At 43.7% G+C, this 24,995-nt stretch overlaps 3 protein-coding genes across 14 annotated transcripts in view; 2 read left to right on the top strand and 1 right to left on the bottom strand.

Moving 5' to 3' along the window:
* Window positions 1–2,533: 2,533 nt before the first annotated feature.
* LOC133397233 (L-threonine dehydratase catabolic TdcB-like) lies at window positions 2,534–6,206 on the bottom strand. Of its 2 annotated transcripts, none has more exons than XM_061667874.1 (7): window positions 6,171–6,206; window positions 5,748–5,925; window positions 4,867–5,048; window positions 4,668–4,798; window positions 4,461–4,609; window positions 4,291–4,380; window positions 2,534–3,740 (listed from the first exon to the last, which is right to left on the bottom strand). In XM_061667874.1, the coding sequence occupies exons 2-7, from the start codon at window positions 5,923–5,925 to the stop codon at window positions 3,499–3,501; spliced, it is 972 nt and encodes a 323-aa protein (XP_061523858.1). In that variant the 5' UTR covers window positions 6,171–6,206; the 3' UTR covers window positions 2,534–3,498. The 2 variants fall into 2 exon arrangements, with proteins under 2 accessions (XP_061523858.1, XP_061523857.1); XM_061667873.1 differs by having other exon boundaries at window positions 6,167–6,203.
* Window positions 6,207–6,281: 75 nt separating this feature from the next.
* On the top strand, window positions 6,282–10,861 carry trmu (tRNA 5-methylaminomethyl-2-thiouridylate methyltransferase). Its single transcript, XM_061667798.1, has 11 exons — window positions 6,282–6,468; window positions 6,623–6,788; window positions 6,866–6,972; window positions 7,767–7,889; window positions 7,958–8,130; window positions 8,201–8,254; window positions 8,564–8,630; window positions 8,711–8,811; window positions 9,069–9,213; window positions 9,315–9,397; window positions 9,496–10,861. Exons 1-11 carry the CDS (start codon window positions 6,381–6,383, stop codon window positions 9,643–9,645), a joined length of 1,257 nt encoding a protein of 418 aa, XP_061523782.1. The 5' UTR covers window positions 6,282–6,380; the 3' UTR covers window positions 9,646–10,861.
* A 475-nt stretch (window positions 10,862–11,336) lies between these two features.
* Window positions 11,337–24,995, top strand: part of celsr1a (cadherin EGF LAG seven-pass G-type receptor 1a) — a 54,625-nt gene continuing 40,966 nt past the window's right edge. For all 11 annotated transcript variants that reach the window (XM_061667773.1, XM_061667772.1, XM_061667774.1 and 8 more), the window contains exon 1: window positions 11,337–15,039. In XM_061667773.1, the coding sequence (XP_061523757.1) occupies window positions 11,490–15,039 (3,550 nt within the window). In that variant the 5' untranslated portion in view covers window positions 11,337–11,489. The remainder of the gene's footprint in view (window positions 15,040–24,995) is intronic.

Below are 24,995 nucleotides of genomic sequence, written 5' to 3' on the forward strand. Positions count from 1 at the left end.
AAGTTCTGTGGCAAACTTACAGAGATAAATAACCACTTATATAGTAACCTGTTATACAACCTCTTACATGACTGCTATTAACCTGTTGTATAGTTTTACATATCGATGTGGTGTGACAATATCTGTTCCCCCCACTGAAAAAACATTTATTTATTTTATTTATTTGTGTTGAACGGTGGTTCGCAGACTATGATAATGACAATCATTTGAACTGAATACAATCTCAATTTTGTTTTCATAAAACAAAACATATACCTGTATATCTTTTTCTAAGATTACAGGTCGCTTTAATTAGCTCCTCCCATATTTTACACTTCACAATGACCTATCAATCGATTCCACGTCCTGACGTATTTCCCATTTAAATATTTACCCATTAGAATATACAGTATTTTTATATTGAAATAGTTTTGTCAGAGGCGGGGTCGAACAGTTGTTGGTCATTTGCAGACGAGCGTACTCCGATGTATTTAAGAGGGAGGTCTTCGGCGCCGTGGGAGCGAACAACAGCCCATTTCAAACATGTCCAATCAAAGTGGCTCCTCTCATTCCCTTTAAAACATTCCCAATGACCGTTCATTCTCTCGACATGTAAAGGACTGGTATAGTGGATAATCAAAGCACTGAGCCACGAAGACCCTTCATAAACTGCTGTCTGCTTAATCTGCTGTCATGCTCGCACATTGCACTGTAAATATTTATTGGATCTGCCGTCTGCTGTCATCGCAGAGTGCACTTTTAGTCGTTTAACACTGCAGCATTGTGACTTATGGATTTAACTTGATACTTATATATCATTGGTTAAGAGATTTGAAATACAAATAAAAGTAGCCTGGTTGGTAAGAATTGGATAAGGGGTAAAGATTTGATGCCACTTTTTATGCCGCAACTTGGCCCAAATTTAATTGTCCACAAATCAGTGTAAATTAATAGGAAATGTGCGACCGAAACCTTAACCCTTTGGTCGAAAACTGCCTGTATGTTATTAATTGAGACGAAAATGGGATGTTGAAACAGGCCATTTTCAGATTTTTCAATAATGGTGAACGCAAGCACATTCGTAGCTTTACTTCAAATTTCACAGAAAACAACAATAATAGTTCATCACGAAATCACATAAATAGTTCATCACGTCCACATATAGTTTTAAATCGTGTCCGAATCCTATGAACGTGGGATTTTGGATGCCAGCGAATTGAAAATTTTAAAAAACAAACTCGTAAAGCGATTGCCAAACAACGTCATCGGAAAAGACCAAGGATTACCTTGTGCGGAATAATGAGAAAATTGCTATTGTGGAAGGACCACCGCTGAATCCAAGTGCCGGAAAAGAAAATGGCCACCGCTTTTCTGGCTTCAGTAACACGCCGACATCATTTCACGGTTGCTGTAAGTTCTTGATGAATTTGTATATGTACAGGAGACTTTATCCCATCCCGTCAGCACGTGAGCGAGAGATAATTACAATTATATGGTGGTAGCAGATAAGATAAATGGTCATTTGTCCTGAATTGCCTTGCCTGCCTCAATAAATAAAATAACCTTTATTAGTCCCACAATGGGGAAACCGTTTTAGCATGCTCACGCCTTTTGTAATGATCATCTCCTTTGCGCTTCAATATAACAGGAGATATTGTGTAATAATGGCATTAATTTTTACCTGTTGAAGTTTAAATAGAGGAATCATGACAAACACCAGGTCTTAGCGTCAAGGACTACCTGCCCACAAGGCCAACAGTATCTATATTAAACTGGAGAACATGCAGACAACAGGTACGGAATGTGCTTTTAATGAAGGTTTTTATAGAATTTCATTAGGCGGCAAAAAAAAAAAAAAAAAAAAAAAGTCAGTTGATTAAGTAGTTGTCGCTCTTGATTGAAACATATTACGGGATGCATGCTTCCTGGAACTGCCTGGTGTTTTTTGGGGGGAATTTACTCGCACACAGGAACTTGTGTTTTTAAAGTGCTATATCCAGTCAAACAACTGTTTGTCCAGCTCTTTTGGACAAACCGACAACGCAACGACATCGAATCCGTGTTGGAAGACTAAAGGGAGCGCCACAATGTATCGTTGTGCAGTTTGAGCGAGGACCAGCTGCGTGACAATGGATGCAACATATCACAGTACAGAGTACATCATCAAATTTATGGAACCTAATCTGTCTATCCCACAATATTAGCACAGTTGCCTTAACAGAGTACACCTTCTGTACTTTGACTGCTTCGCGGATGTGCTATTCGATAGGGAATCCATTTATGGTTATGTGTGGCAAAGATTTTGTTTACTCACTGTTCTTAGTATGATAATAAAAATATATAAATTGGAAGGATGTTGGGAAAGATACCAGGTCAAAGATCAGCACAGTTCATCATGCGCCCATCTAAAGCCTATACTGTATTTATTACCTGTTTTCTACCTTTTAGAATGAGTAAGAGATTGCGAAAGGAGAAATAGATTGCTTGACAATTTTATAATTCATAAACATTTAAAAAATGTGACTCCAATCCTTAAACCCCTTTTATTGCACGAATAAAGTGAAATCAATTTTGCATGCAAATTATATTCTCAGTGATTTCCGTCTGCTTTATCGTACGTGCAGATCAGCGTGTTGACAACCAATGGTTTGTTAAAAATACAATAAATACGGCTAATTAAATGTTGCCGTCTCACTGATACGATGTACAGTAGTTGTAGTATTTAATATACAACTGCTCACAGCGGTACTTTGGTGTACTATTATTTGTTACATTTGCATAGGGTGTAATGACAGCCACCATGTATGAAAAATGTAGTTGTAAATATTGTAGGTTAAGCATGAATGCATAATAAAGCCATTCAAACGTAGCGTTTTAACTAGTAATTGGGTTGATACTTTAATGGGATAGTTTGAATTTTTGACATGAAGTTACATGACATCTTCATAAGGAGATAGACAGCGCATCTGCGGCGGGCGCAAATGCCGGCGGATTCTGATTTTCGTGCAAGCGCAAGCCAGCGACGTCTCGACTGTCATTGCGCCACATTTAAAGGGATTGAGAGCAGCCGCTTTGATTGGCGGTGAATGAAGTCTGCTGTAAACACACCCACCGTGACGCAGCCATCCCACTCTTTGATCCGCCGGGCTGCGCTGGTCTACGATATGACCCGCACCGGTCTAACCCGCTCCTTGCGCCGCCCATTGCGCCGGATTTAGGCCGGTCACAAAAACAAGGCCCTGAATATTGAATTCACAACTGAATGTGTTGCATTTTTGAAGCTGAAAAGTGGAGATTGAATATTTTGATGCTAAAAACTATTCAGTGTTACTAATTGAAATTCAGAATCTGAGGGCAAATATATACTTCCGGAGACATTGCAACCAGAGTGGACGGATGGTAGATTCCGGTGGACGTCTTGTCCTCGCCGTCAGACCTTGAAAAGGGACTGTTGAATAATGCACACGTTTGTTCTAATGGTTTTAACCGTCACAATCTTTCCATTTGCCTTGTACTCTGTCAGTCTTGGAAGTTCGCAAGCTCGTCCTTGCCGATGTTCCCCCCGCTGAGGACGCAAACGACGTCGCTCCCCTCCAGCCGGGGTATCTTGGCGGAAGCGATAGCGGCGAAGGCGGCCGCACCGGACGGCTCCACCACCAGGCCGGCTCGGTACAGGGTCGACACGGCCGCCTTAATGTCGTCGTCGCTCACCAGGACTATTTCTTCTACGTAGCGCTGGCACAGCTCGTAGGGCAGCATGCCTGAGGCAAAGGGCCAAATTAAGAAGAATTGTGCTAGAAAATGACAATAGCTGTGTGTCGCCGCTTTGGACTTAAACGTGAAGCAAATAGGAATTATTCAAGTGCCGTAGCTATTACATTTTAGTAATATTCTCCACCTGTTTTGCCATCTATGACGTTTCCTTTTTCTTTTAAAGTCCCAATTTTGGTTTTGTGACAACACTAGTGACCACAAAACAATAATTGACATTTTGAGCACAATTTGGACATTTTCACTTCAGGGCGTTCTCACTTTTGTTGCCAGCGGTTTAGACATGAATGGCTGCGCGTCGTGTTATTTTGAGGCAGCAGTATATTTAGTTATAAATGAAATGGTTTAGTTAAGGCATTAAATCGTTTGTATAATTGATGAGTCCCCTTTTATGGGATGTGTTCCAACATATTTATCTATGTGAAACCTGTAGCGATCAAGCTGTAATTTAGTCGAGATGCATAAAAAGGGGGAAGAAAATTGGTGAATAGGTGCATTCGCAGATGGCGAACCGCGAGTGTGACCGCTGTACTGCCGTACCTGCAAATGGTGGCGCAAGTCCTGATGCAATGCTGCGTGTGTCCATGCCCACCGGCTTCTTCTCGATGAAGCTCTTGTACATGGTACAGGCTGGAGTCAAGCATTCACGTCAGCGCCGATTCAGTTTGCTACATGGCTCATTTTAGGGTTGGAAGATGTTTTCTTCTGACCTCCTTCTGGTTCCACACCGTAGATTCTGGTCTCGTCACATCCTGATAGCTTGATTGCGGCGGCCACTCCGGCCAGCAGCCCCCCTCCTCCGCAGCACACCACCACCACGTCAGGCTCGGGCACCGCCTCTAGGACCTCCAGACCCAAACTACAAACACAGTTGAACCTCATCCGCTTGTTTGACGTTGTTCAAAGCCTAAGTGTACCTGGCATGTCCTGCTATGAGATCCAGGTCGTCATAAGAGTGCAGGAAGGTCATGTCATCGTCCTTAACGCAACGGTTTACCACATCCATCAGACAGGAAGTGGGAACTCTCTCCACATCCACGCCAAAACTCTAAAGGGAACAAAAAACGAGACTGAGCAAACTAATGATTTATGCTGCATATGGGCGTGACTTCGAACCTGTATGAGGACGGATCTGGACATCGGGGCATTTTCCGGCATCACCACTTTGCCCCTCGACCCGTAGTGTTTTGACGCGTACGCAAACGACTTTCCGTAATTCCCGGCGGACATGGTGACAAAATGGCCGCCTTTTGGCCTCCTGGCAAATTGATTGGCCACACCTCGGATTTTAAAGGACCCTGTAATTCAAAAACGTAGGTCACCAACCTAATGAGTCCATCAGGCCGACCGAGCCGCTGCCAGGTCGTTCACGTCACGAAACTCCAGTCGGGGGGAATCAATTAACTCTCGAGTGGTGAGAACAGTCGGATATGCTTGTCGTTATTCTCTTATCATTGGTTGCGTTTTATGTTTTTGTTGGATCTGCACCATACAATAATAACGAAAACAGGTTTTCAGTTTCTATTTGTGTTCGATCATTATGTGAAGCACTTTTATTACAGCTGCGGTTGTTCCCCTTCCAAAAGTGCTCTATCACCAAAGCTGAGTTGAGATTTGATTGTCTCAAAAGTTCAGCAGTGCAAGTCTTCAGTTGACACGTATGCACATACGTGCATCCACTGCGAAACAGGAAATGGCTCATTAATTCAGATAAGGACCATTTAATTGCTTCGCTGGTACGTGGGTATCTGTAGCAAGTATAAAGATAATCTGTCATTTACAGATACTTTACGTAATTGCAGAAGGCGACAAGTATACTTAGAGGAGTTTGATGCTGTAATTGCACACTGCCGTACCCCGAATGCAAAAGTGTTCCGTGTATAGAGTCTATTTCGGTTCAGTTGTATTTAACTTTGAAGTACAATACATTTGCATGATTATTTTTTTTTGCTGCATAATTAACATCTATAAAACCTGTATTAAAAGTACATTCTTACCCATTGTCTGCATGTTCTCCAGTTTAATGTAGATACTGTGGGCCTTGTGGGCAGGCAGGGTGGTCTGGCTCCAGGGGATCATGGGGGTGTAGATGACACCCAACGGGCTTCTCCTCACGGTCTCCCTGGCTTCTCGTAGAAGGTCCAGGGTCAAACTGTCTGCAGACAATTCACCCATCTGTGCAAAAAAAACAAATACAAAATATTGTTAATTTGCTTTCGTCCCCTACACTATTATTGCAGAACTAAACAGCCTAAAAAGTGTTTTTTTAAAGTCCTGAATGAAATCAGGGTGTTTGGCTCACACGGTTCTGGATGAAATTAAAGATGTATTTGTTTAACCCAATAAGAAAACATTGTGAACTTAAAAAACACAAGTTAAAATCTTAGGTGTGTCATAATTGATTAAATTAACTCACTAGCCTTATTCGTTATCACGCAAATGTGAAGCTTCGTGGCGGTGTTACAATATTTTTTGTCCGCCCTCTGAAATAAACATTCCGTGCTGACTCCCGATTCCAGTCGGAGCTTTATCCGCAACGGACAACAATGATGTCCGTGCTCAATGGTGACAGATGAGTGTTTGAGAAAATTTCTTTTGTTTTAAACAGGTACTTGAGCGGAATAATTTGGATGAAGATGGGGGTCGTAAGGCACGTCGTGTGCGCCATGTCGGGCGGCGTTGACAGCTCAGTCGCGGCCTTATTGCTCAAGAAAAGAGGTGGGTCGAAGTCTCATTGACTGATGCACTGACAGGCCACTTCATTAGGTACACCACCACCATTGACATCCATTCCAAAAACCGTCACAAGGGTAATAACGCCAGTTTCGATTGAATATTGTTGATGCCAAATATTGGATGTTGCTCATGTCAGGCTATAACGTGACCGGGGTTTTCATGAAGAACTGGGACTCCCTGGATGAAAGTGGAGTGTGCGCCACAGAGAAGGACTGTGAGGACGCCTACAAAGTGTGCCAGATGCTGGACATCCCCTTCCATCAAGTATCATATGTTAAAGAATACTGGCATGAGGTTTTCAGGTATTCAAAACAACAATGTAAAGGTTATGAATGCCTTTTTCCTGCTCACGCAATCATAGTCTTCTGCTCCTTTTCAGTAATCTGTTAAAGGAATACGAGAAAGGAAGGACTCCCAACCCGGATATACTCTGCAACAAACATATCAAATTCAACCATTTCCACAAGTATGCGATCATAACACTAGGTATGTTGTTACGGTCGACAACAAGCCGCAGCATGTGGAACCGTTTGTTTCTTAATGTTGTAAAATCCCAGAATTAATATCAATGCTACAATAACTGCATAAAGGAGACTTTTCGACCCTTGTGTCACTGCTGGGTTAAATCTCATTCAGTGAGATTTAACATGGATATTTGACTTTTAAAGCAGTCAATGGCACTGAATGTGTTAAATAAATAAGTAAGAACGTAGGGCCATACTACTTTTATGATGACATCGTTCTGTTATTGCTATTTAAAACGTTTTTTTCTCGAGTGGTGTTTCTCCAAAGTGTGGTGAAAGAATCACTGCTTACGTACAATTCAGTTGTATTTCACGTTTAGGTTCCCAGGAAGATGAGGTTTTATACAAATAAACGTGACTTGAATGCATTTGTACTTAATCTTTACGGACTGTTAGTGTTTAAACATTTATTTGTGTCCAACTTTTACGTGCTATACATTTGAATTGAAACCATTTTTAAGTTCAGCTCCATATTAAGCACAGTGTTTGAAAACCACTGTTGCACAGTTATAAACTTGAACATGGGGAAATTTGACCCACATTGTAACAGGAGGGTTCATTACTTTAACGACAAATAAATGAATGCAACAAATGTAAATATTATTACAGGTGTCCTGATATTGTAAATGCTCAGCGAGCTGGATTTAAAAAATGGAACGCACTGGATGTGTTCAGAAGAAAAAAAGAAAAAAAAACCCTCATAATATCCAGCACAGAGCCATTTTGTGACATTTCTCGACTCTTTTCGACATTTAGGTGCTGGCGCCATGGCGACCGGCCACTACGCGAGGACTTCCCAAGAAGATGAGGAGGTTTTCCAGCAGACCCCCAAAACAGCGCCCCTTGTGCTCTTCAGAAATCGTTTTGAGTTCCGAAACCGTACGTGTTGCCTTCGTTCCGCATTTGTTCACCGATTTTCTCCTCACCGCTCTGTTCTCCCCTTCCAGCGGTGAGGCTGCACAAGGGGGCCGACCTCGTGAAAGACCAGACCTTCTTCCTCAGCCAGATCTCCCAGGATGCGCTGCGGCAGACCCTGTTCCCGCTCGCCGGCCTTACCAAGAACTTTGTGAAGAAGGTGGCGGCTGAAGCGGGCTTTCACCATGTGCTGAAGAAGAAAGAGGTCCCTCAAAATAAGAGCATGTGTGTAAACCACATTTGCATACGTGTTTAATCCCAGTTTTTCATTTTAGAGCATGGGCATCTGCTTCATTGGAGAGAGAAACTTTGAAAATTTTATCCTGGAGGTAAGTTACAATAGCATGATCAGGGCTAGTGCGCATGGTTGTTTGTCTATATAGTTGCCCTGCGATTGGCTGGCGACCAGTTCAGGGTGTACCGTGCCACTCGCCCAAAGAAAGCTGGGATTGGCTCCGGCACGACCCTAAGGAGGATAAGCGGTACAAAAAATGGCTGGCTGGATGATTAGCGCTGAAATGGTGTGGAAAATTCCGAAAAAAAAACCCAAAACAATTCTGATAAACTTTCATGGAAACGTTCATTATGAATGATCATGATGTTTTTTCTAATTAATGCATGCCCCCTCCACCTCCCAGTACCTCAAACCTAAACCTGGTAACTTTGTGTCCATTGAGGATGGGACTGTCATGGGCACACACAAAGGTACGTTTACAGCTGTAGACGGGCGTTTAAATTCAGCGTGTCCCGAATTTAATGGCTCATCCTTTTACCTCTCCGTCAAGGTTGGTTCACTCTGACGCTGGGCCAGAGGGCGCGGATCGGAGGACAGAGGGATGCCTGGTTTGTGGTGGATAAGGATATCAATACAGGCGATGTGGTTGTGGTAAGGTACTCGAAGAACACATTGAAGAACATCAAATGTGAAATTGAAGAACACACAAAAAAGCCCCCCCCCCCCCAGAAAAAACGATTGTTTAGCCACTAATTTGGAGATGATCAACACAAGCTTATATACCTCCTTTGTGCTCCCCCGATGGCCTGTTTTGGCTAATGAACAGACTGTCAGATTGTTCAAATTTCACATGATCAACAGAATTCATAACAATTGAATAAACGATCTTAAATGTCTTTGGCACTCAGGCTCCGTCGACCAATCACCCGTCTCTTTTTCGCGACATCCTGCGCACGGAGCGCTTCCACTGGATCGCCGAGGACCCGCCGCCAGAACTGGTCCGGACCAAGATGATGGAATGTCACTTTCGCTTCATCCACCAGATGCCGCTAAGTGAGTGCATGTAATACTTTTTGAGAGTGATTTCAATGCAAAAACAAACAAACAAACAAAAAAAAACATCCTTAGTCGACATTGTTTTGAATGCTTTCCAGCTCCCTGCACTGTGACTCTCAACATGGACGGTTCTGTGTGGATCTCACTCGCGCAGCCTCTCAGAGCTTTAACACCTGGACAGGTAGTAAATCAATTCAACTGTATTTATGTAGCACTAACGCACACACAACCTAGCACTTTTCATAATCTTTATAGACGCCATCTGTCTGTTTCTTTCAGTTCGCAGTGCTCTACAAAGGCGATGAGTGCCTGGGAAGCGGGAAGATCATCCAGCTCGGGCCAAGCGAATTTACCATCCAGCGAGGTCGGGAATGTTCGGCAGCTACTCAGCTCGATAATCACAAGCAGAACCCAGAACCGGTCAGATGACACGGCCTCATGCCGACCCGATGGGTAAACTCCCGGTTACATTACAAACTAAGTAAGGGGTGTCAAACTCATTTTCGTCACGGGCCGTGTGCTGTCAATGTATAATCACAACATCCATATTATTTCAATGGCCACATTCATTTGAATGTTTTGACATCATTTGAACAACAAATTGAATTCAAAATCACAAGTCATGGAAAATAGTGGCTAGCGAAGATTTCAAAATACAACTTTGTGTCCACATTTATGTTGTTTGACAATTGCAATGTCAAATGAAAAGGACAAATCCATTTAGACATGAAAACTGCAATAGGCGTACTTTATTTGCTTTAGTGAGTCACATCAAATGACGTGGCGGGTCGCATTGAGTTTGAAATCCATCTTTTATGTGCACTACTTCTTTAGTATTTATTGCAAATGTTTTGAAATGAATAAATAGAATGGCAGTGTTAAGCACTAGTCCTATACCCATGTTGCCTCCAACGTCAAAATTCTTGTCAGAATCATTTTCAGAATCAAAAAAAAAAAAAAAAAAGTTACTATTGTATGTTTTATTAATGATCTATAGTAATATTCTTTTAGTAAGTAGTAAAAGTAAGAATACCAAAAAAAAAAAAAAAGGCTCACTAAAATGTAGTTAATTGAAAAGGTAACATTGACATTATCAAACGAACTTATCATGATCTTTTGAGATCGTCTTATGAGATGATATTATGACATTTCTCGATAAGGTATTGGAACTTTAAAACAAGATAAACGGGCAACGTTAGTAATGATCGAAAAAGGCGTTAACCTAGAGTATGGGTCGTTTACAATACAATTAAATTCTACATATGTGTATTTTCTGATGGATTTTGAAATGAAGGGGGTTGTACCAAGGAAAACGGCTCTGGCAATCGGGAAGTCGGTTCCTCATTGGTCAAAATGGAGGGGCATCAATAATGTGATAAGTTCTTGTTATAACGTGAAAAAGATAGATTATAGCAGTGAACTTCCCGTGTTATTATGTGATACCTGTCACATATTATGATAATGACACAGTGCGGCAGCAATACTATTCTGCACTGATAAGTCTATAAACATCCATCCGCCTTCGATGCATAAGCTGAATGTGAAAAGCTAAAAACTCACAGGAATATCATTCAATATTTGTTATATTTATTTCTTTTTCTGTTAGCTAATGTACATATCAAGGAGCATGCTATTAAAAATGGTCACTGGGTTTGCATTGTTGTGCAGCTTTTGTCCACAACGGGGTGTTGTTACACAAGGCAACCCCCCCCCCCCCCCCCACCCCCCACGGTTGGAGGCAATTGTTGCACGCTCACTTGCATGTTACATATTTACATCAAATACTCCACTCGGTAAATATACGTTGATTTAAGAGATGGATTAGTTTCAACTTCATAAGATTGGACATTCCAATTTTCCGCATCAAATATAGGAATCAAGAAATGTAGGCCCAATTTTCACGCATAAGTGATTTGATTTGATTTGATTTGACTAATTTAGAACGGGACACTACTGTTTTGCAAATGTGCAACTTCCTCCATCTCCATGTGAAGAAGAAGAAGAAGGAGGGGGGAAAAGACCCCCCGCAGGTTTATGTTAATCCACTCCTCTGGTGGTGGAGGAGGAGGAGGAGGAGGCCGAGGCCATTTTGTACTCATTTGGAACTTGGTGGTCTTTGAGTGCGCACCGTGGATCCACCTACACCATGGAAACGCGTCGTCTCTTTGCCCCGTTACAACTTCCGCCATGAAGAACAACAAGAGTCGAACGCGACGCCGGCAGCGGGAGAGCTGCCTCGGACGACTTTAAGTGGACCCGACTCGGGATTTGTCATGTTTGGAAGCATGGTGTCGCGCAGCGCGTGGATGATTTGGGTTTGCGTCCTGGTCAACGCGCCGCCCGTGGCCTGCTTGGATCTTCACCTCACCGAGTCTTTGCAACCCGGCACCCTCCTGGCGAACCTGTCTGTTGGACCCGGGTGGACGTACGACGTGGACGCGCTTTTATCACCCGAATCCACGCGTCGTCTCTTCCAAGTGGGGACGCGCAGCGGAGTTGTCCGACTGTCCCGGAGCGCGGAGTGTGCGCGCAGCGTTTGGAACCCCGCGCCCGTGCTTTTCAGAAGCACCTCACTGACTTCTGCAGATGTTATCCTGACACATTTGAACGTGTTCGTCCACGGTCAGGACTGTTTCATTAAATACAGGAGAAAGAGGTCTCGAAGCACGCCTGACATTCACATTAAGCACAGTTTAAAGCTGGGGGAAACTTCCTGCCTCCGTGCAGGTGATTTGCTGTTTAATGCTGCAGAACTTTTGCCGTCTTCAACAAATAGTGCCGCCTTATTGGACACAATGTGCGTCGGACAACATTTAGCGGCACTGTTTCGACACGGTGCTTTGTTTCTCGCCACCGACTTGTGTCCCGAGAGCATGCGAGCGCGGAACGAAGTGGATTTGGAATGTCCCCTGCACAGCTCCGAAGGCGACCGGCTCAGCGTGCAGCTCACATTGCGCCTCGGAGAAGTGCCGAAACGTGGATCTGCGCCAGAAACCGTTCGGGGAAACGCCGGCGAGTCGACCCGGAGAGGTAAGCGGCAGGTGAACGCGCCCCCGCAGTTCCAGCTCATGAACTACCAAGTGTCTGTGCCTGAAAATGAGCCAGCCGAGACACGGGTCATCACCCTCAAAGCCACCGACCCAGATGATGGCGAGGCGGGGAGGCTGGAGTACAGCATGGAAGCCTTGTTTGACAGCAGGTCAAATGACTTTTTCACAATCGACTCTCAGACGGGCAGCATTTCGACCATTCAGCCGCTGGACAGAGAAGTCAAAGACACTCATGTCTTTAAAGTGTCCGTTAGTGATAATGGCACACCGAGAAGATCCGCCACTTCTTTCCTGACCGTCACTGTGAGTGACACCAACGATCACAGCCCGGTGTTTGAACAGACGGCTTACAGAGTTAATATACGAGAGAACGTAGAAGTGGGGTTCGAAGTGATCACCATCCTTGCCACCGATGACGATGCCCTTGAAAATGCTGATATGATCTATAAAATAGTCAACGGCGACGGCGTCAACTCCGTCTTCGAGATCGACCCTCTAAATGGCCTGGTGAGGATCCGAGAGCGGCCCGACAGGGAAACCAGGGCGCGGTACCAGCTGACGGTCGAAGCCAACGACCAGGGCAAACAACCGTGTCCCCGCCGTGCCACCGCCACAGTCCACATCTCAATCGAGGATGAGAACGACAACTACCCTCAATTCAACAAAAAGAGGTACGTCGTGCAGGTTCAAGAGAACGTGGCCATCAACACCAAAGTCGCCCAAGTGGAGGCGACGGACAAAGACGAGGGGAACAACGCTAAAGTTCACTACAGTATCATCAGCGGCAATGTTAAAGGTCAATTCTACATTCATTCCCCTACTGGTGTGATCGATGTCATCAACCCTCTGGACTATGAGATGATTCGAGAGTATAATCTGAGGATTAAGGCGCAGGACGGCGGCAGGCCTCCACTGATCAACGGCACTGGGATGGTGGTGGTGCAAGTGGTGGACGTGAATGACAACGCCCCCATGTTTGTCAGTACACCTTTCCAGGCGACCGTTTTGGAGAATGTCGCTGTCGGCTACTCCGTCATTCACATTCAAGCCATTGACGGTGATTCGGGGGAGAACGCCCGGCTGGAATACCGGCTGACAGACACCGTTCCCAGCTTTCCGTTCACCATCAACAACAGCACCGGGTGGATTACGGTAAGTGAAGAGCTGGACCGGGAGACCACAGAGTTCTACAGCTTCGGGGTGGAGGCCAGGGATCACGGCGTTCCTGCGATGTCGTCCTCAGCCAGTGTTAGCATTATGGTGCTTGACGTTAATGACAACGTGCCCACGTTTACCGAGAAGGTCTACTCGCTGAAGATCAACGAGGACGCCGTCGTGGGGACAAGCGTGCTCACGATGACCGCTCTTGACCGAGATGTCAACAGTGTGGTGACCTATCAGATCTCTAGCGGCAACACCAGGAACCGCTTCGCAATCACTAGCCAGAGTGGCGGTGGTCTCATCACTCTCGCTCTCCCCCTGGATTACAAACAGGAACGCCAGTATGTGTTGACAGTCACCGCCAGCGATGGAACCCGATCAGACACCGCCCAGGTGTTTATAAATGTGACGGACGCCAACACGCATCGGCCCGTTTTCCAAAGCGCCAACTACCAGATTATGCTCAGTGAGGAGCAACCAGTGGGATCCAACGTGGTGATGATTAGTGCGACAGATGAGGACACAGGAGAAAATTCTCGCATCACGTACATCATGGAGGACGTCGTCCCTCAGTTTAAAATTGACCCGAATACCGGCGCCATCACAACCCAAATGGATATTGACTACGAGGACCAGGCTTCCTTCACGTTGGCCATCATCGCTAAAGACAATGGCATCCCGCAGAAATCCGACACCACCTATGTGGAGATTATCATCCTGGATGCAAACGATAATGCTCCTCAATTCCTGCGAGACATGTACCAGGGGAGCGTGTTTGAAGATGCTCCTGTCTACACCAGTGTGCTCCAGATTTCTGCTTCAGATCGAGATTCCGGCTCAAATGGCAGACTTAGCTATACATTCCAGGGTGGCGATGATGGAGACGGTGATTTCTTCATTGAACCGTATTCGGGTATCGTCAGAACCGCTCGCAAACTGGACCGAGAGAACGTTCCTGTCTATGACCTCAAGGCCTTTGCTGTGGACAGGGGGTTTCCGCCTCTAAAAGCAGCTGTTCCCATACATGTTGTAGTTCAGGACATAAATGACAATGCACCAGTGTTCGAAAAGGATGAGCTTTTCATCGATGTGGAGGAAAACCGTCCCGTCGGGTCTGTTGTGGCCCAGATCACTGCCACGGACCCAGATGAGGGCACAAATGCTCAGATAATGTACCAAATAGTTGAAGGGAACTTTCCAGAGATTTTCGAGCTGGACATTTTCAACGGTGACCTCCTTTCCCTCATCGACCTCGATTATGAGACAAACATCGAGTACGTCATCGTGGTGCAGGCCACCTCAGCGCCGCTTGTGAGCCGGGCCACCGTACACATCCGCCTGATGGACATGAATGACAACTTGCCGGAGCTGAAGGACTTTGACATCATTTTCAACAACTACGTCACCAACAAGTCCAACAGTTTTCCATCTGGAATAATCGGGAGGGTACCAGCTCATGACCCGGATGTATCGGATAAGTTACGATACACGTTTGAATCTGGAAACGAGCTCAATCTCCTCCTCCTAAACGAGGACACGGGGGATCTGCGGCTCAACAAGGCCTTGGACAATGACAGACCGCTGGAGGCGCCCATGATCATCTCTGTCACAGGTAAGACACCTTCTCAATCATGTGATGTTCAATGCAACTTAATTGTGTCACTATTTGTAAACAATGTCAAATGTGTTTTCAAGGGGAGGGTTTGATTCGATACAGAATTGTGCTCACTGATACAGTGGCGGGTTTCTGTTGTCATGGCAGTACGTTCAAGAAGCGTGCTGCAGGCTCTTTGAAGGATCCTGTTCAGCTGCTTTTGTGCCACTTTGATGATGAATGAATTGTGTGACGGTAGATAGTTGAGGCAATAAAATGTGCTGTTTGGAGGGCGTCCACATAGCTAGCTGCTTTATTGCAGTTTCTAGCTCAGCGTCTAGTGTCCACACGTTGGCTGTGACTCTTAAAAAGTGGTGTTTTTCAGCTACAGAAGCAGACTTTGTGCTTTAAAAGTTAAATATTAGACACATGCAAACGTGGACATCCCCTCCTCAACCAGCAGGGTGACGGTTCCAGTGTCGGCAAGCTCACACGAGCGAGTGTTGCAAGTGTCATTAATCAGGCAGTCAGACTGGATCAATCAAATTACCTGATAGAATAAACTAGCCAGTCATCTCCTGACAGCTGCTTGCTCAAGCTCCTTTGTCTTTCTTTATGTTACCCCCACCCACTTGCTCTCTGAAAAAGTGGGCAAACAGCCCAACCCAGCTAGGTCTCCTCCGCTTCTTGTCATCTGTTTCCTCCCAAAGTTGAGCAATGCCAGCATGGGAAACATTCTGTAGGAATACAAATGACCTTCTTTTAACAAATGGAACAAACTTGCACCCACAGTCTTGGGGTCATATTTGGCCAGGAATCTGATTAGAAAATTGCCTGCAGAAACTTGAGGAACTGAGACAAAAATGTGAGTGTAATGCACACATCAGGTGGTGGAAGTCTTTCGCCTTGTTTGAGCAGCTAGTCACTTGTTTTGCTAAGTGACTAGCTCCCTGTCTTTGTCTCAAACAAAAGACAGACTGTCCTTTTTATTACTTTTAAAGACAACCCACAGAGGGTCCGGGGATGGGTGAGGGAGGGTGGCTGACCTCAATAGTTCCAGACCTTACAGCCCCTCCTTCATTCAAAGCCTCTGCCCTCCTGTTTGTCAATAACAGCTGACAGCCCTTGGAGTATCCCTGACAACAGTGACCTCATGATGGTCCCAGTGGGGGTTTCATGAGACGTCCTTTTTAGACCCCTCTGGGTGAAGGATTGATTAATTTGGGTAAATTTGCTAGTAGTTTTAAATAAGCCTTGACATTTTTTCTATAATTTCTTTGCTAGAATTTAGGAGGAAGTTTACATTTTTAAGGAACTTTTGATATGATTTCCAGCTACTCTCTCCAGCTAAACTATGTTTTGGTGCTCTGACGGCCTGGGAAGCTTGCTTCATCCCCCTGTAGAATTCCCGACCAATCTCTCCTGAGATACACATGCTTAACACATTGAGCTAGCCACAACACTGTCCCATCTGTACTGAAGAGATAGAGCGAGAGAGCGGTCCGTTAGCCAAGGCCTATGTGTTCTTTTTGTTAATGATCTTATCTCAGCTCGTCAAATTTCACATGAAAACATTCAGGTGGATTTTGGAAACGATGACTATCTGCTGAAGTCTCTTCACTGTAATGCACCTGTTTTCTTACTCAGTCTGTGATTGTTTTTTTTTTTTTTTTTTTTTTTTGCAAATATAGTTTTAGTTTTTTTTTTTTTTTTTTTTTTGCAAATATAACGTTTCCGCATGCCAAGAAGCTGTCAGCCAGAACCACCATCTGACACCCAAATTTAGTTCGTTGTTTGGTTAATATTACTCAAGTGGGAATCATGTATTTCGATTGTTGCATTCACCTGACATACAGAAGGAAGGCTCTATAGTTTTAGTTGTGGTCTACCGATAAGATTAGCAGTGATTGATGCTGTACTGTCTTGCGATCGTCTTCACTATGGCCTTGTTGAAAGATGACGTGCTACGACACGCAACCCTTTTTCATTCCCCCCACCTCCACTCTTTTACCACCGTGGGGCTTTGGCTGCCATGCATCTGGTTTGCTTCTTAATCCTGTTCAAGGAGATGCATGGCTCAGCTTCACCCCCCCCCCCACCCCGCCCCCTGTTTTCAATGCCCCCCCCCCCACCCCCCCACTACAATCCCCACTTTCACTCTCCTACTTCTTTGTAAGTTTGAGTTCCACTAAGACACTATAGCAACGTATAATAATAGCAATTGCCTCGTCTGAACCACAGTGGTATAAGGGATTGCTGATATGCCGTGAAATAAACTAACGTTCCCCTCCTCAATTCATGTCCTTTTTTAGCATTTTGGCACATTCAGAAAGAAATGGTGCCTCATACATGGGCATTATGACATATTTTCTTTACTCCCGCATGCCTGCTGGTCAGACAAGAGAAATGGGACTTCTTACCCGACGACCGTATGTAGACGCATTCCGACACAGGGGCGTCCCACCTGTGAGATTAAAGCGGGGCAAGGCCGAGGAATGACCCTGAACTGCTCTGCACGCAACCTCTCACCTCCAACTGATAGGTGCAGCGGGAGAGGTCCTGCTAATGAGCGGCTGTAAGGATGGACTGTAACAGATGTCAAACCAAACACGACATAGAAACCGAAAAAAAAAAAAATCCCTTTTGACTTTTCTGGAGAAATGGCGTGTGAATGCTGGAGAGCTGTGCAATTCATTGAATTGTTGAAATGTTGAATGTGAGATTTGAAGTTGGAATGGTTTGAATCGGTCAAGAAATGTGGAAGGAGGTTAATACTCTGCAATATCTCTCTTAATTTGGGAATTTTGTCGTGAAAATGAGGGAATATCATAAATATTGGTATGGTAGTTACGATTTTGTCCTGAATGAGCTGAGCAGTTTGAAGTTGGAATGTTATGAATCAGGAGGATGTCAAAAGAATTCCTATATTTTTCCCCTGAATGTCCGGAGTCTCCTGGATAGTGTGGCAATTGTTATAATAGCATGGCGTCTATGTTACTTGTTTGCAGAGGGGAAATAAATGTGTGAAGTGCAGCAGTCATTCAGAGACCTGCAAAGGAAATCCCATTCATTTTTCAGATGTCACATACACCATTCCCGTCCCCTCCCTTGCCCTCTCAGTGCTCTTTCCTCATTGCCTCTCACATATTCCTCTTTTCTCAAAGTGTCTCTTTGTGCATGGCCACCCTGTTGTCTTTCCACGCGGTCGTTGCGGCTAAATCCATCCAGAGTGGCTGCAGAAACTCATTAGATTACCGTCCTCTTCACCTTTTGTCCGCACGCTCATCTGCTCAAACAAGCGCACCAAGCTGGATCTGCCAGTATCCTCTGTCTTTAAAGTGAGTGTATTTTGCTGTGAAATGCACAAAAAAGGATAGTGGAGCGTTTGCCTTCAGGCTGTAGGTTTGAAGTGTAAATACCAGGTGACCTGGGTCGGTCACTGTTCGACTCCACTTATGTCCGAACACTCAATTACAGGCCAGAGATGCTTGTAAAGGCCCACCAGTTACTCCTTTGGTCGATGATTGAAATTGGAACACCCTGAAATGGATGTCCAAGGGATGCATACATTTTCTGTGCAAGGGTCAAGTGGTCCGCAGGAAGTCGATGTTGTAAGGAGGCCGGCGGAAAGTGAGGTGTTGTCTCGTCATGCTAGCGTGTTTGCAGTGGGGATTTCAAAGAGCGGCGTTGTTTGTTTGCAAACGTAAGGGCCTGAGGTCAAGGGGGGAAAAGGTGAACAGAGGGGTCGGGGGGAGTATTATGGGTTTTCAGATGGGGGTTTTACCTTCGTGGGTCTTAGAAATATTGTGATTTTGGCTGCCTTTATTTAGCCTTTATCTTCTGTTATGACTTTTATGCTAAAAATACCCAACCATAAACCATCCTCGGATGCCTGGGTAATCTAAACTAATTTCCCCCCACTCCTACCTCAACAGATTTTCGGGGTTGAGCGTCGTCTCCTGAAACATATATTTGTTCTCACTCAAACGACACAGTGCTCTTCTTTGTCTTCGCTCACTGTTGATGAAATAAAAATAAATAAATAAATATAAGGCCCACAAGCGCCTCACGAGTGTGACATTACAAACGTGGTGTGATAAAACCAGTGTAGGAATGTTAAGTAATGGCAAGAGCAGCAGGAGGAGGGGGGCCGACTGTATACAGTATGTATGACAGCAAGGCAATCCTCTTAGGGTTTTTTTTTTTTTTATACATGATGAATTGATTCCCCAAGCATGCAATAGTTTTGGAACTCTGTGGATATGGTTGGTTTCACTTTGAACAGAATCCTTAATGCCATTCTTTTTTTTTTTTTTTTTTGGTCATTCCCAATAAATACATTCACGGTCATTCTAGTTGGAGTATGGCGTAAAGTAAGCCGGAAAATCTTTCTTACCATTTTGTCCTACTGGCATCCAAAAGAAACCATTCCAAAAATGTCTTTACGGAAGTGGTGGCTCCAGCTACCGTTTTAAACGTTCAACTGTCAACTTTGCCCCGAGGTGATGAGGTTGTCGTCTAAAAGGGAGGAATACCCATGCAGCCGAGAGAGTCTGAAAAAGCTCACTCATTGACCACTATTTCCGTGACAGCTTGTGTAACAATCATTGACTGCTGATTGGTTCACAACTTATTTACAGTCTGTATTGGCATTGACAGTGTCGGCTAAAACGTGAACTGGTTTAAACAGACCAGTAATCTGGCTGTTATTGCCAATATTGTCTAACTGTATCCACATAGTGAAACATCAAGATTTTTGTACTACAGAGTATTACGACCCGGATGAAAGCTGACACCGTGCGATAACTACATTTAATTTTGAGTTTAAACCCTGATCCTCTCAAGGTGTTGATTTTTGACTCGGCGCAGAATGTCACTTGGTAGAGTTGGTGACAGGTGTGCAGCCTGTCAGGCAACACTTATGTTTCCTCTCAATGGACTTGCTGAGGCTGCTGTTGGAGTTGATGGTGACAGTAATCCAGTGGGATTACAAACTCATAATTTGACGATAGTCAAGGTTTATGTCAGGTTATTGGTAGAAAAATCCAGTGGCACAAACATACTGGTGAAAAGTTCATTTGCACACGTTAATCTGAAAAATAGGGCTAAAAACACATGAACCATTTCGAGGTTCTTATATGGAATATTTGCAACTTCAGTTGCAGAGACTTCTAATAAAACTGTTATTTCTCCCAGGCAAATTGTGAAGAAAACAATTTAATGCACCACTAAATGCAACTGCATCATTTCATACAGTTCCTTTAGATTAAAACGCACTTGTGCACATCTTTTGTAAGACTTTCAAAGATGCATAATTCCTCTCGGTTATCCATATATGACACAAGTTTTTCTCAAAACAATATTTTTATTTGGCTTTGTTACAACTGTTTATGCTTCATACTTCATGTTCAATCGTTTAAGCAAAGATGAAACAATGTTGCAGTCACCGTTACAGGCCAGTCATTAGCAGTTAAACTTTTTAACACATTCACTGCCATTGACGGCTTTAGAAGTCAAATATCCATGTTCACTGGGAAGGCTGCCAGTGAATGAGTTAATTAAACACACAGTGGATTTAAAAAGGCTACACATCCCTGTTCAAATGCCAGGTTTTTGTGATATCGTAACAAAATGAGACAAAGATGAATAATTTCAAAACTTTTCCCACTGTTAATATGACCCATAACCTGTAAATAAAAATAAACAACCGAGTTAATTTTATTGCACACGTGTGCACATCGTCTTACAACCGAGGGTGTGGCTGTGTTTAGAATTCACCAATCACATTCATGTTAATTGGGAGTCTGCACACACTTGCCATCATTTAAAGTACCTCCGATTAAAGTTCTGATGTTCGAGTATGCTTTTCTTATGTATATCATAGGGGTGTGTAGACCTTTTACATCCAATCTACACCCCACGGCGAAGGTGTATGGGTGGCATTTTTCCGAAAGATTTCCCGCTAGAACCTTGTTCCAAAAGTTCGGCCCTAGTTTCAAACCTTTCTCCAACCCTTTGCAGGCGTCATCTTGTAGCAGCTCGAAATGCAGCTCACTTTTAGATGTATTAGGTTCGCCTTTGGACTACTTTGAACTGAAACATCTTTTTATTTGGGACACAGTGACTCATGTGCGTGCACTATAGCTGTACGTAAGATGTTTTTTTTTTTGGCCCAGTCAACATCAGATGGCTGCTGGAGCGTCTTCGCCCTGCAGTGTTAAGGCCAAGTTTCACACACGGATCCTTTTGCACCTTTTATTTGGCACACAAAAAGCACCCAACCCCTCCAAAAATGTCTTCAGTTACAATTCTATCAAAGCAGATGCGACTTTATCCTCTCACTTGGGAGTTTTTTTTTCATGTCATATAAAAAAAAAAAAAGTTTTTTAAAAAAAAGTATGAAGTAGGACGGTGTGCTTATTTGGATGTCACAATTCTCCTGAGATCGTTGAGGCGCACAAAAAGTATCCACATTGCTTCTCTCTGTCTGCATGTGATATTTGAAAATGAGATGCATGCTGCTGTCTGCCATCCACGTCTTTATCAAGTTATCACCTCGTTCCTTCGACTAAAATATCTTTGCGCTGAGTTTCAGCCAGTCATCAGCCCTGAGTCATTCCCCTCGTTCCGAAGAGACTGTCCAAATCTGACGCCTGATTATAAGACAGCCCAAACGCAAGAGTGGTGAGCTCTCAGCTTGAATCGTTTGGTCCACTCGGAGGTCACTTCAACAGAGCAAAAAGCCTGCGATGTTATCAACTGAAGTAAGTGCAGGTTTTAACAGAAGCTGCTTTCACTGGAATAATTCTTAAAATTATAAGCAAGAGAGTCCATGTCACGTTGAACAAGTTCATGTAACAGGGAGACAAACAGGAATGAGCAGCTGATAACATAAGACCAAATTGAAATGATGAGATCAAAGTTAAAATAACGACATCTAGAAATCTGCCAATTGATGATATTTTAAATACAAATACACGTAGAAGAGAGAGAACAACTTTTCAGTCTGGAGCAACTATACTCCAACAAACAGGACTCACATTTTTACTTTGCAAGTTGTACGATACATTCTTGTTTTGAGGTAGTGGTTCATGTAAGGGGCTTCACATCCACTTGTGTCACCAACCTGGCAGCTTTGTGTCGAAGGCGTGAAGTGATTGTCCCCGACGTGTCGAGAGTCACGCTTGTTGTAATGGCCTCACAGGATCCTTTCAATGGAGACTTGAGAGTTTTTATCAGAATCAGAAACAGAATCAGAATCATCTTTATTTGCCAAGTATGTCCAAAACACACAAGGAATTTGTCTCCGGTAGTTGGAGCCGCTCTAGTACAACAGACAGTCAATTTACAGAACACTTTGGAGACATAAAGACATTGACAAAAAACAATTGTGCAAAAAGATGCAGAGTCCTCTAGCACTTAGAGCAGTTCGAATGACTAATATTGCAATAGTCCGGTGCAATGACCATTGCAGTTTCATTATCGTAGAACTACCGAGGGTCGCTTCGTATCTTTAAAACGTAGTTTTGGTTCTTAAATGGATCATCTTTGTTCAGGTGTAATCTACTTCTGCTGTATTTTTTCATTTTTGCTCAGGAGACACTAATGTCAGCTCGGTGCAACACGATATCAGAAGCGAGCTGTTGCGGTTTAGCTGCGGGGCAATGATCACACACATGGTTCTTCCCAGTCAGCCGTGTACTTCATGCACATCCATTCCTGAACACAGTAGTCACTCGTCTTTTTGGTACATGAAGAGGAGGAGGGCTGTGGGGCTGATGCATTGAAATGGTCTGTTATTACCAAAGTGATGACAAGTTCTCTGGGCACATACCTTTGACACTGCGTAACTGATACAGTCTCTTGTATACTCTTTGTCTTCCTGTTGCAACTATTATGTGTACCGGATTCTGTATTGCGTTATTCTAATTTGTCAAAGATGTCATCCAAAAACAATCATACGTTGGTATGGACATGGATGACTTAGTCGATAGTATTAGCCTTTTGTTGAGTCTGGTTCACATTCATGGACAATTAACAGATTTATTGTGGTGGATTTGGTGCACAAAGTAACAAGAAACGGTTATGGCCAATATATAGTACCTGCTTCGGAGTGAACACTATTTTTCGGTATTCTCGTGGAAAAATGAGGCTTGTGGGGTTGTTGCTGGAGATGGTGAACGTGACTCATTGAGGAAAACCTGGGAAAGTCAGACATTTCCATGCTCTGACAAGGGAAAAGCGCATTGGAACTTCACGAACTCAGTACAAATCGACGATAAAATTCTATAATCTGTGTTTATCCTTCCCTAATGGTAGTAATATGTATCATGCAACTGGTTCTTCATGCAAACTGATGTGTCGTTGTGTATGCATGGATAAAAAAAGTTCTTTGGACTGCTCGCAATAGAATTAGTATTCACATACAAAACAAATACTGTAATAGCTTTTCAAGGTTTTGACCCATGTAGTTTGTTTACTTTTGGTTGCGAAGAACTGCAGTGCTTAACTTTTGGTACATCTACCCCTTAATTCTTATGCAATTCTGTGTCTAACTCGAGATGGAAAATTAAAGGTCGGACATCCAACTGTGGCCAAATTCAAATTATATATCGTGCTGTAGATTTGTGCACGGCAGATCGAACCACACACATTGAGGACGCGGCGTCTCTGTATAGCCACCCTTCCAACCACAGGAATGCCAAGAAACCTCCTTATAATTGAAGTGGCTATAAACCGTGCATGCATGTGCTGTCATGCTCGTGGACATTTGTGCGTGTGTCGAGCGCTTGGGTAGCGCTTTTTGAAAAGACATGCCACTGTGAGAATTGCCCTGTTGTGATGCATGAGTTTGAGGTGTTAGCTTTGCTCTCAGACAGAGTTTCTCATGCTTCTGTGCAAAGTGTAGTTGTTTGGTCCTGAAGAGCACACTTACGGGGTGCTTCAAGGGTGGGATTGGCGATGTAAATCGTTTCATGGCATTGTAACTCTGTAATGAACAAATAATTGAGGAATGTTATGGAGTTGAAAAGTAACGACCAACGTTCTTTTTGGTATCCAGTTGCATTGACATGTTGTGACACACACTTTTGTCATTTTTTTAAAATATGAATTTTTTTTCTGATGGTTGGACTTAAATTGTGGAGGACCATAAACGTGTCTCGATGGGGGTCGTCTTTGAGGCGTGTGCGTGCAAGTTTGTCAAGTCAAAGGATTTACCGTTCCTCCGCGCTAATAAATCCCCGTTGAAAGGACGGTAGAAGAAAGATTGACGTGACACCAATCACTTTGAGTGGGGAAGACACCTGGAACCCATTGCATGTGATGATTCGTTTTCAGATTGATTTAGATTTCTTGTCTTTTTATGTTAAGTCCTGCCATCCCAGTTAAAACCTGTGACGCCGCAATGAGCCACGCCGTGTGGGGACAGTAATTACTACCCTAAAGTGAGGAATCACGCCACTCGCAAATTAGTTTGGACGAATTTCTGTTGCAAGTTAAAGGACCGTTTTAAAACAGTCGAGAGTGCATGTGGTCCCTTCAAAATGTATTTTAATCTGCCGGAACGATCAATGGTGTAGCTCGCAAGTGACACGTTTGAAACTGAGTTGGTGATGTACATAACGGTAGCCTGTGAACATCAATGTTCATTTTTTCCCAAGTTGGTATAAGTAGTCGTACAAAGTCAATTCCACTCCAAGTCGGAAAAAAGCTGTTTAGGTGGTTCAAGGTGCGGTTCCTCTCCAGTTCTGTGTGTGGCAGTAATGCACATTAACTGTGGTTAACAGACAACTGAAGAAAATGTGTTTTCATAACACACTTACAGTCATTTCGCACCACCAAAATTTAATAGATAATCCATTTTTATTTTATACAGATTTTTTTGTCTTTCGTTCCTGTACAGAAGTATTTGGACAGTGACAGTGGCTTTTCTTTTATATGACACGAACAATGACGATATGATTGAAGTATAG

The sequence above is a fragment of the Phycodurus eques genome, chromosome 22 (genome assembly GCF_024500275.1).
Source record: "Phycodurus eques isolate BA_2022a chromosome 22, UOR_Pequ_1.1, whole genome shotgun sequence".
NCBI lineage: Eukaryota > Metazoa > Chordata > Actinopteri > Syngnathiformes > Syngnathidae > Phycodurus > Phycodurus eques.